Here is a 12,559-nt window from a genome sequence, read left to right on the forward strand (position 1 = left end):
TCTCCTTTATTCATTGTAAAAATTAAACATTTCTATGTTTTTTCAGAAAAAAGTAGATTTTCATTTTCACGGCCTAATTCCACTAAATTCAGCAAAAAAACTGTGGGGTCAAAATGCTAACTATACCCCTAGAACAATTCCTTGAGGGGTGTAGTCTTCAAAAAGGGATCACTTTTGGGTGTTTCCACCGTTTTGCTCCCTCCGGGGCGTTGCTAACGCGACATGGCACTGAAAACCAATCCAGCAAAATCTGCGCTTCAAAATCCAAATGGCGCTCCTTCCCTTCTGAGCTCTGCCGTGGGTCCAAACAGCAGTTTAGTACCACATATGGTGTATTGGCGTAATCGGGAGAAGTAGCTTTACAAGTTCTGGGGTGCTTTTTAATCTTTATTCCTTGCAAATATAATTTTTTTTAAATATTTTTTCAGAAAAAAAGTAGATTTTCACTTTCACAGACAAACTCCAATAAATATAGCAGAAGACCTGTGGGGTCAAGATGCTAACTGTACCCCTAGATAAATTCATTGAGGTGTGTAGTTTCCAAAACCGTCTCACTTTTGGGGAATTTCCACTGTTTTGACACCACAAGACCTCTTCAAACCTGACATGGTGCCTAAAATATATTCTAATAAAAGGAGGCCCCAAAATCCACTGGGTGCCACTTTGCTTCTGAGGCCTGTGTTTCAGTCCATTACCACACTAGAGCCACGTGTGGGATATTTCTAAAAACTGCAGAATCTGGGCAATAAATATTGAGTTGCATTACTCGGGTAAAACCTTCTGTGTTACAGAAAAAAATGTATTACAAATGAATTTCAGCAAAAAAAATAAAATTTGTAAATTTCACCTTTACTTTGCTTTAATTCCTGTGAAGCGCCTAATGGGTTAAGAAACTTTCTGAATGCTATTTTGAATACTTTGAGGGGTGCAGTTTTTAATATGGGGTGATTTATGGGGTCCATCTAGTACATAAGGCCCTCAAAGCCACTTCAGAACTGAACTGGTCCCTGTAAAAATAGCCTTTTGAAATTTTCTTGAAAATGTGAGAAATTGCTGCTAAAGTTCTAAACGTTGTAACGTCCTAGAAAAATAAAATAATGTTCAAAAAACTATGCAAATATAAAGTAGACATATGGAATATATAAAATAGTAACTATTTTGTGTGGTATTACTATCTGTTTTACAAGCAGATACATTTAAAATGAGAAAAATCATAATTTTTGCAAATTTTCTCTAAATTTTGGTGTTTTTCACAAATAAGCAATGAATTTATTGACCAAATTTTTCCACTAACATAAAGTACAATATGTCACGAGAAAACAATCTCAGAATCGCTTGGATAGGCAAAAGAATTCCAGAGTTATTAACACATAAATTGACACATGTCAGATTTGAGAAAATGGGGCTGGTCATGAAGGTCAAAATGAGCTCGGTCTTGAAAGGGTTAAGAGGCAAGGTTTTGATTGTACTATGAAATGTCTGGAAACGCTGACTGTGCAGGGAAAGACCTTTTTTTTTTTTTTTTTCCTGTATGATCACTGGATCTTTTTGAGGCGATATGGACAGCAGATAAAATGTTACTGTGTGCAGTGTAGCGTTATTCGTTCACTGAAGTCTCTACTGATAAAACAGAGCCCAGGATGCTATACATTATCAGCAGACCTGTCACTTCTCTATCTGGGCTCCACAATGTACAGATATATTTTATGCCATGAAGCGATGGTGTTCTTATTACTTTTTTTTTTTTTTTTTTGCTGGATCCTAGAAGAGCAGGGACCTTCGGGCCCTGGTTCAGTTTTTATGTAGGCGGAAAAATTAGCCTCGGATTTTGAGCCGGATTTTGATTTGCCTGCACTTTTTGCCGCGTTTGAAGGCCACTGGCAAAAAATGCTTTCTCTGCCTCCCATTGATGTCAATGGAAGGTTAGAGACCGTACAGCCTGAAGAAGGGGCATGACTCTAGTGGGAATAAAACGCCTTAGTCTTCGCCTCCATTTTGGGCCAATTTCCGTGTCAAACTGCGCCAAAAAACAAAAGTGAACCGTGTAAATCATGAGATTTAAACTGCTCCGTATTATAACTGTCTATATCAAACAGGTAAATTCATTATACAGAGGTTAATTACACCTACTTGGTTCCTATCACTTCCTGAGGTGTTTTGTTTTTTCATATTTTTAGGTGTGCATCTTTCTAGCTTGTAGAACAATTTTTAATTCTGACATAGTGTGACATGTACAATGTTATTTCAGCTTCTGAATCTTATACCCTAGGCTCAATACTCAACCACATTCATCGGCGGAAGCATTTCAATGAGCGAGAAGCCAGTTTTGTAGTGAAAGATATTGCTGGTGCTTTAAACTATTTGCATAACAAAGGTAGGTACCCTTTCTACGTTGAAAATGGTCTAATCCGCAGCATTCCCGGTTTTCTGTGCGGAAATTGTTTAGCAGCAAGTGGATGAGATTTTATTTATTTTTTAAAACTTTGATCCACTTGCCTGCAACAGTCTTCCGCTGAGGTTTTTCTGCCCACAAATCTGGTCAGAAAATCTGCAACAACGCCGCTGTGTAAGCATGGGGACTTGAAGTGTTTGTCTGGCCCAAACAAACCCCTAAATTAATGTTTGTTTTTTTGGAGAAGGCAGGCTTTTTTTTTTTTTTTCTTCCCTTTATATAGTCTTTACAGGCCTCCTATGAAATGAAGGTTGCCCTTCCTACAGGATTTTCCTCCCCTCCAGACACTTCTGCTAATGCAGCAACGACTAAATCGATCAGTGTCTGCCTCTTACGGACATTAACCCCTTAACGCACCATGACGTAACTGTACGTCAAGGTGAGCAGTAAGTTCGCGCACCTTGACGTACAGTTACGTCAGTGCTTTGACAGTTAACCGCCGCGCGGCGCTACACCGCTGCGGCGGTTAACTGTGCAGGGTGTCAGCCCTGCTCTCCCCGTTGCCGATCAGCGGCCTGTCGCCACTGATATCGGCAGTTAACCCCTTAATTGCGGCGCTCGATTTTGAACGCCACAATTAAGGTCTTTAGCGCCGATCGGCAGCCCCCATGTGAAATCACGGGGGCTGGCGATGGTACCCATGGCAACCGGACGCCAGACAATGGCTTCCGGGTTGCCATGTACAGAAGCCTATGAGGACCACCCGGAGGGTGGTCGTCGTAGGCTTCCTGTCAGTGTGACAGTTACGTCACAATGACAGTTGGAATGCATTACACTACGTGTGTAGTGTAATGTATTCCAGCAGCGATCAGAGCTGCAAGTCTAAGTGTCCCCTAGTGGGACAAGTGAAAAAAGTAAAAAAAAAGGATAAAAATGTTTTTAAAAAAGTGTAAAAATAAAAGTTATAAGTGACATAAACAAGAACTGCTTTTTTTCCTATAATAAGTCTTTTATTATAGGAAAAAAAATGAATACGTTAAAAAAAAGTACACATATTTGGTATCACCGCGTTCGTAACGACCCCAACTATAAAACTATAATATTATTTTTCCCGCACGGTAAACACCGCAAAAAAAATAAACGAAAAACAATGCCAGAATCACTATTTTTTGGTCACCACCCCTCCCAAAATACACAATAAATAGTGATCAAAAAGTTGCATGTACGCCAAAATAGTACCGATACAAACTACAACCCGTCCCGCAAAAAACAAGCCCTTACACAGCTTTTTTGACTGAAAAATAAAAAAGTTATGGCTCTCAGAATATGGTGACACAGAAAATAAATTATTTTCTAAATAAGTTATTTTATTGCGCAAACGCTGCAAAACATAAAAAACGTATATACATATGGTATCGCCGTAATCGTACCGACCCGCAGAATAAAGTATAATAGTCATTTATAGCCCAGGGTAAACGCCGTCAAAAATAAATAAAAATCATTGTCAGAATTGATGGTGTTTGGTCACCTGGCTTGCCGAAAAATTGAATAAAAAGTGATCAACAAAATCGCATGTACCCCAAAATGGTACCAATAAAAACTACAGCTCGTCCCGCAAAAAATATGCCCTCACACCACTCTATTGACAGAAAAATAAAAAAGTAGTGGCTCTCGGAAAGCGGGGAGGAAAAACGAAAAAGCAAAACATGAATCAGTTCATAAAGGGTTAATTACTTTAGAATGAAAACTTTTATGACCACATGTGGGGTATAGCCGTACTTGGGAGAAATTGCTTTACAAATGTTGCGGTGCTTTTTCTCCTTTATTCCTTGTAAAAATTAAAAATGGCTACCTTTTTTCAGAAAAAAAGTAGATTTTTACCTTTACAGACTAATTCCAATGTATTCAGCAAAACTGTGGGGTCAAAATGCTAACTTTACCCCTAGAAAAATGCCCTGAGGGGTGTAGCTTCCAAAATGGGGTCACTATTGGGGGTTTTCCACGGTTTTCATCCCTCCAGTGCATTGCAAACGCGACACGGCACTGAAAACTATTCTAGCAAAATCAGAAATCCAAAATCCAAATGGTGCTCCTTCTCTTCTGAGGCCTGCTGTGGGTCCAAACAGCAGTTTATTACCACATATGGGGTATTGCTATAATCGGAAGAAATTGCTTTACATATGTTGGTGTTTTTTCTACTTTATTCCTTGTAAAAATTTAAAATTTCTACGTTTTTTCACAAAAAAAGTAGATTTTCACCTTCACATACTAATTCAAATAAATTTAGCAAAAAAACTGTGGGTTCAAAATGCTAACTATACCCATAGATAAATTCATTGAGGGGTATATTTTCTAAAATGGGGTCACTTTTGGGGGGTTTCCACTGTTTTGGCAGCACAAGACCTCCTCAAACCTGACATGGTACCTAAAATATATTCTAAAAAAAGGAGGCCCCAAAATCCACTAGGTGCTCCTTTGCTTCTGAGGCCTGTGTTTCAGTCCATTATCACACTAGGGCCACATGTGGGATATTTCTAAAAACTGCAGAATCTGGGAAATAAATATTGAGTTGCATTTCTTGGGTAAAACCTTCTGCGGTACATAAAAAATGTATTAGAAATGAATTTTTGAAGAAAAAAAATGAAATTTGTAAATTTCACCTCTACTTTGCTTTAATTCCTGTGAAGCGCCTAAAGGGCTAAAACACTTTGTGAATGCTGTTTTGAATACTTTGATGGGTGCAGTTTTCAAAATGGGGTGACTTCTGGGGACTTTCTAATATATAAGGCCCTCAAAGCCATTTCAGAAGTGAACTGGTCCCTGAAAAAATAGCCTTTTGAAATTTTCTTAAAAATATGAGAAATTGCTGCTAAAGTTCTAAGCCTCGTAACATCCTAGAAAAATAAAAATGTTCAAAAAACGACGCAAACATAAAGTAGACATATGGGAAATATAAACTAGTAAGTATTTTGTGTGGTATTACTATCTGTTTTACAAGTAAATACATTAAAATTTAGAAAAATGCTAATTTTTGCTAATTTTCTCTAAATCTTGGCGTTTCTTACAAATAAATATTGAATTTAACGACAAAATTTTTTCAGTATCATAAAGTACAACATGTCACGAGAAAAACAATCCCAGAATCGCTTGGATAGGTAAAAGCATTCTGGAGTTATTACCACATAAAGTGACACATGTCAGATTTGCAAAAATGGGGCTGGTCCTGAAGGCCAAAACAGGCTTAGACACTAAGGGGTTAAGCTAACATTTACATTTTTTTAGGTTAGTTGTTGTTGGTTTTTTTCCCCCTTTTTAACCGGGACACAGGTTTGACACAGTCTCCCTGTTATCCCTTCCTTGGCGAGTGCACGATATTCTAAAAGTACCCTTGTCCAACTTGTCTATGAAGACATGTGGGACGAGAGCGTCAACTCCTGTCAACCACCAGCCTAAGGGGGGATTCACACGAGCGTGTATTCGGTCCGTGCGGGCCGCGTGGTTTTCACGCGGCACGCATGGACAATACAAGTCTATGGGGCAGTACAGACAGTCCGTGCTTTTTGCGCAGCGTTTGTCTGCTGCGCAAAAAGCGCGACAGGTTCAAAAACTCTGCGTATTTCGCGCATCACGCACCCATTGAAGTCAATGGGTGCGTGAAAATCACGCGCACCACACGGAAGCACTTCCGTTGAACGAGCGTGATTCGCGCAACAGCAGTGAAAAGGATGAATGAAAACCGAAAAGCACCACGTGCTTTTCTGTTTCCGAACATCCAAACGGAGTGTCTTTGCGATTAGCGAAGCCGGACAAGCGTACCGAACTTCACCGGGTTCGGCCAAACTCGTTTTGGCCGATCCCGGCAAAAAAATTATCGGTACGCGACGTCAGGAGATAGTCACTGTCCATGGTGCTGAAAGAGTTAAACTGTTTCAGCACCATGGACAGTGACTTGCGATCCCAAAATACATTAACCTGTAAAAAAAAAACCGAAGTTCTAACTTACCGATTACTCCTGTCTCCTTCCTACAGTCCGACCTCCCGGGATGACACTTCAGTTCAAGTGACAGCTCCAGCCAATCACAGGCCAAGCACAGGCTGCAGCCAATCACAGGCTGCAGCGGTCACTTGGACTGCTGCGTCATCCAGGGAGGTGGGGCCCGATGTCAAGAGAGGCGCGTCACCAAGGACGCGTCACCAAGGACGCGTCACCAAGGCAACGGCCGGGAAGTTCTCGGTAAGTAGGAACTTCATCTTTTTTTTTAACATGTTTTTCGCTGTTGTGTTCGGCATTCACTGTCGAGGGTGCTGAAACATTTAGCTCTTTCAGCACCTTGGACAGTGACGGGCGTTGACAAGCCTCATCTCTATGATGCCGGCTGCGCGAAAATCACGCAGCCGCGCATCAGACACGCATGACACACGCAGCTGTCAAATGGTTTTTGCGCTCGCAAAACGCTGCGTTGTTTGCGCGCGCAAAAACGCAACGTTCGTGTGTATCTCCCCTAAGTAGCATCTCCAACTTCTCCCACCAGTGTCCCCTTGGTTAACGGTGCAACACTGAGGTGGTGCTCCTGCTGGTCACACATCTGAAAGATGGACAGTACTGATTTGGATGGTTAGTGTTTGAACTCCTTTTTATTTTTTTTTCATTATGGCCAGCGCCATTTGTCCATTTTAACCCGGTGGCGCAGTTTTTACTACATTATACTGTACAAGCAGGTGGGCGGGTCCTCTCGTCCAATCGCGATCCAGCATGCTTTTTTTTCCACTATTTCCTCATGGGAATCTGCTTCTTCCTCTGGCCAGTTTCCCCAACATGACTGCCAGCAGCCAATTGTGGCGGTTCAGAGGCGTAGCCTGTGTCTCTCCTGCATTCGGACAGATGCTGCTGGGGACACGGGACCTCTTGACCAGTGCAGCTGCATCTTTCCCTTGGGGGACATCAGATACTCAAACAAGGTAGGATCAGCCCATGGCCATTTTTCTCTTTTTACAGGTGCCCTAGCCTCAGTCCCTGAGCTTTTACTCCCTATAGGAGTGTGTTCTCATTTCTAGTAGAGCTAGGTGACCACAGCTGTTATTTCCTAAAGGGAGTTTGTATTGCAGTTCAGTACTGAGTGGATTCTATTGGTTTCTCTCCTCCCACTAGTGCAGTGTGAGATTCAGTAACCCCCCCCCCCCCCTCTACTGCTGTTTCTAACCCTAAGGGTGAACCCTCACGCCATTCCAATTCATTATGCATGTTCCAAATGCAGTAATAAGTTTCCTTGAGGTCAGTCTACTTCCTTATGTGATGCATGATGGCCTTTTAGCCAAACGCCTTAAAGAGGCTCTGTCACCAGATTTTGCAACCCCTATCTCCTATTGCAGCAGATCGGCGCTGCAATGTACATAAGAGTAACGTTTTTTTTGTGTTTTTTTTTAAAACGAGCATTTTTGGCCAAGTTATGACCATTTTAGGATTTATGCAAATGAGGCTTTCTAAAGTACAACTGGGCGTGTATTGTGTGTGTACATCTGGGCGTTTTTACTTCTTTTACTAGCTGGGCGTAGTGAATAGAAGTGTATAATGCTGACGAATCAGCATCATCCACTTCTCCGTTACCACCCAGCTTCTGGCAGTGCACAGACACACAGCGTGTTCTCAAGAGATCACGCTGTGACGTCACTTCCTGCCCCAGGTCCTGCATCGTGTCGGACGAGCGAGGACACATCGGCACCAGGCGACAGAGGCTGCAGTTGATTCTGCAGCACCATCAGCGTTTGCAGGTAAGTAGCTACATCGACTTACCTGCAAACGCCGATGCTGCTGCAGAATGAAATGTAGCCTCTGGTGCCGATGTGTCCTCGCTCGTCCGACACGATGCAGGACCTGGGGCAGGAAGTGACGTCACAGCGTGATCTCTCGAGAACACGCTGTGTGTCTGTGCACTGCCAGAAGCTGGGTGGTAACGAAGAGAAGTGGATGATGCTGATTTGTCAGCATCATACACTTCTATTCACAACGCCCAGCTAGTAAAAGAAGTAAAAACGCCCAGATGTACATACACAATACACGCCCAGTTGTACTTTAGAAAATCTCATTTGCATAAATATAAAAATGGTCATAACTTGGCCAAAAATGCTCGTTTTTAAAAACAAAACAAAAAAAACGTTACTCTTATGTACATTGCAGCGCCGATCTGCTGCAATAGGAGATAGGGGTTGCAAAATCTGGTGACAGAGCCTCTTTAAGCTACTGTACTCCTGCCACCACACCAGGCGTGTTGCACACGCCTTGTATGGTGGCTCTGGATCCAGACTTGGCCAATTCCTTTTTCAGAACTGTTAATAACTTAGTGAACTCAGTTCATGTTGGGCGTGATGCATACTAGTCATCACCCGGACTCTTGTTCTGACCATCTTCACCTGGACTCTGTTAAAGTCTCGCCTGCATTCACTTTCACTGGCTTCTTAGGTCTCCCCTCCCTCCAACGGAGCTAAGGTCCTCACTTCTCCCCCTAAAGAGGTTCTGTCGGAGGGCGAACGGTCTGATTTAGACTATATTCGGTTCACAAGGCATCTGCCCCTTCACTTCTGTGGAGATCTTGCAAGTCACTGATTCCACGCCTTCTACTGAGCTAATTTCCTTTTTGCAGCCTCAACCTTGTCAAGCGGTCTTTCCAGCCCATTTGGAACTTGAAGGTATTGTCTTTTAAGAAATGAAGACCCCCAGACAAGAAGTTTTCTTACTCTAGCAGACTGGATGTCTTCTATCCCTTTCAAGGACAGCACTTTCCCAAGTGGGTTAGGTCTGGCCTAAGCTACTACTTTGCGTATGGCGGACTCCACTTCCTTCAAAGATCTTCTGGATTGCCATGTGGAATTCTTTGCAAAAATCGCCTTTGAGGCCTATAGCTATGCCTTACGCCCAATTTTCTGCCTCAGTCTGGGTCAGCAGAAAGGTCACTAAATGGGTGCACAAACTCCTTCATGGCCCACTCTCTAGTCCTCCGGAGGAGGAACTTGTGGAGAAGTCTCATCTCTTCAAAGTGTCCAAGAACCTGTGCAAGGCAGCACGTCTGCTAGCTCGGGCCTCCGCCTCTAACATTTTTATCTGTTCTCACTTTTCAGGCTCCCGTCTCTTTGGAACCAGATTGGACATGATTATCTCAGGGTGGGAAGAGAACCCACCTCTCCTAGAATGGTGTCAAACAGACTTCTGCGGTCAAAAAGTACAGGTTCTCGTTTTCAGGTTTTGTGGGCTTTCCAACACTACGTTCTCCAGACCACAGGCTCACCAGGATCAGAAGACAAACCTTCTTTTAGGGCTCACGTGTCCTGGCATCCCCAACCTAAATCGGCAGTCTGAAGCCGGCAAAGCCACCTACGCTTCAGTTCGAGTGGGGGGGGGGGTTTCTGCACTTCAAGAACGTCTGTCTCTCACACACTCTGGAAGCCTGGGTTCGCGAAGTGGTATCATCCGGATGCAAAAGCGAATATTCCTGCCTTCCTCCAGAATGTTTCTTCCAGTCCTCTATTCTACAGTCGCCCTTCAGGTCGGCTGCCTTTTTCTCGAGCATTCGACTCTTTGTACTCCTTGAAGTTTTCATTTCCGATACCTCCAACCCAAAGGGTTCGAGGGTTCTACTCCAACCTTTATGTTGTGCTGTAAAAGGCCGGCTCATTTCGGCTTGTCCCATCCTGAACCTCCAGTGTCTTAAAGCGCATCAGGGTCTGTTATTTTTTTGTATGGAATCTGTTGAGGGGTGAATAGTGAATTAGCGTGTATGCAAACCTTTGTCTCTGTCCACTATTTCTACAGACAAACTGATTCAGCATTCCCCAATAACACACTGCATTACCTGCATGTGACCAAATCTGAATGGAAGGTGTGGTGGGTTTATATAGGGGGCACTTGATTAATGCCAGGTGAGGCAGAGCTGCAGCCACATAAAGTATATGTATTTTACCCTTTCACCTATGACAGCACCCCTGGAGAGACGTCCCATCCGCTGGACAGGAAACATGAGGATATAAAAATGGACACACCTCTCCACACACCCAGTCAGGTTTCCTGTCCTCCGGATGGAAGAATTGTCCTGAGGAAAAGCACTTCTCCAGGGGTTGCAGACCCCCCTAGCAAGGTCTCACCTTATTCCACTAGGGGTGCTCTGGAAGGTATAAGTCTCCTTTTGAGGGAGCAACCTTGAGTCTGATACAGGTACTCCCTCCTCTCCCGGTCCATCATCTCCCTCTTGCTGCAGCAAAAGGAGGTGGTTTAAGGCCCACACTGTGGGCCTTCCTCTGGCGGGTAGCAGATTCCCGGTGTCCCGTTCGGCTCTGCCGGACCATGCCCAGCATTGGTGGCTTTCCGGCGCTCTCACTGGCACTTCCGGTGGCCGTGACGCGTCACTTCCGGGCGGTGATGCGTCCAACACTCCAGGGGGCAGTGTTCCGGTGACCCATGTGGGGAGGAGGGACTCCAGCGTCCGGAACCGAGGGACTCCCAGCCAATCCATGGCCTATTTAGGCCAGAAACAGCAGGAGCTTCGGTCTCCAGTCTTCTTCCTCCATTATGGAAACGCCAGGAGAAGCGCCAGGACGCACTGACCGCTCGGATGCCAAGTCCTCCAGTCCGGTACTTGAGGACGCCAGGAATATGGGGTAAGATAAAAAAAACTCTCTTCCTTACCTAATACTGTTCCCTTTCTCTTGTACATATGTTTAGGCCAGGGATTTTCCTAGGAAAAAACAGGATAAGGCCCATAACAAGGAATGTGCGATATGTAAAAGGAAACTCGCATCATCCTATAACAAAAGACTCTGTCAGAAATGTTTAGACAACATCATCTCAGAAGAGTCTACAAACTTAGCCACAAGTATCAAGGATATTGTAAGGGCTGAAGTTAGGCACTCACTAAAGTCCCTTAAAAGGAAAAGAGATCCTCCGCCCGCCTCTTCTAGCCGAATGGATTCTGATTCCTCAGCTGAAGAGCACATCCAACTAGGTGAAGGAGTACAGCTCCTTTTATTCCTCAGGTGAGGATGAGGGAGAAAGGAATCTGTTCCCAACTGAGGACATAGACCTACTCCTAAAGACAGTTAGGGCGACACTGAATCTAGATGATCCTAAAGAACCTCGGTCCGTACAGGACATCATTTTTCAAGGCCTACCCCCTAAGAAGAATAGAACCTTTCCTATCCATAGAAACATATCTAACCTCATTAAAAAAGAATGGAAAAATCCTGATGGGAAAACAAGTATTCCCAAATTTCTCAAAAGAAAGTATCCTTTTGAGGACAAAGCATGCAAGGACTGGGACAACATCCCTAGACTTGACGCTCCAGTAGCCAAGATTTCAAGGAAACACTCCCTTCCCTTTGAAGATCTAGGCTCCTTGTCTGACCCTATGGATAGGAAGGCCGACTTCTATCTTAAAAAGACCTGGGAAGCCTCTACGGGGGCTTCTAAACCAGGTATTGCCGCCGCTTGTGTGGCTAGATCCCTGAAAATCTGGCTCGCACAATTGGATTTACATTTAAAAGACAAGACCCCTCGGGATCAGATCCTAGCCTCCCTTCCAACACTTTCCAAAGCCGCAGATTTTTTGGCAGACGCCTCAGTAGATGCTGTACGCCTTTCCGCCAGATCAGCGGCCCTGTCAAATTCTGCTAGACGAGCTATCTGGCTAAAAACCTGGAAAGGGGACACCGGATCCAAAGGGAAGCTGTGTGCTATTCCCTGCTCAGGAGATTACCTTTTTGGGCCCCCACTTGATGACCTGCTGGAAAAAGCATCAGATAGTAAGAAGGGGTTCCCTGCACAAACAAGGCCATCAAGAGATTCCTTTCGTCCCAAAGGGCCTAATAACAAAAGACCTAACCCTAGGGGACAGGACTTTAGACCTTCAAGATTTACTAGGAAGAATAAGTCCCTTCTCTTCAGGCCCCAGAAGGACCCTAAAAATAGGGACCAACAATGACGTCACAGGACCTACAGTGTGGGGGGGGGGGGGGTCGGCTTTCCCTATTTTTCAAGGATTCGCAAAAGATATCAGCGAATCCTTGGATTCTAGGAATTATAAAAACCGGGTACGTACTAGAGTTCAGATCTCTTCCCCCCCAGACAGTTTTTTTTCCCACAAGGGCCCTAGGGAGCCCAGACCAACAAAAGATCCTAGAAAT

General features: G+C 44.0%; 1 protein-coding gene across 2 annotated transcripts in view; it reads left to right on the forward strand.

Annotated features, from left to right (window-relative positions):
* MKNK2 (MAPK interacting serine/threonine kinase 2) overlaps positions 1 to 12,559 on the forward strand; it is a 225,982-nt gene that overhangs the window by 133,439 nt on the left and 79,984 nt on the right. For both annotated transcript variants that reach the window (XM_075850463.1, XM_075850471.1), the window contains one exon: positions 2,270 to 2,374. In XM_075850463.1, the coding sequence (XP_075706578.1) occupies positions 2,270 to 2,374 (105 nt within the window). The remainder of the gene's footprint in view (positions 1 to 2,269; positions 2,375 to 12,559) is intronic.

This window comes from Rhinoderma darwinii, chromosome 1, assembly GCF_050947455.1.
Source record: "Rhinoderma darwinii isolate aRhiDar2 chromosome 1, aRhiDar2.hap1, whole genome shotgun sequence".
NCBI lineage: Eukaryota > Metazoa > Chordata > Amphibia > Anura > Rhinodermatidae > Rhinoderma > Rhinoderma darwinii.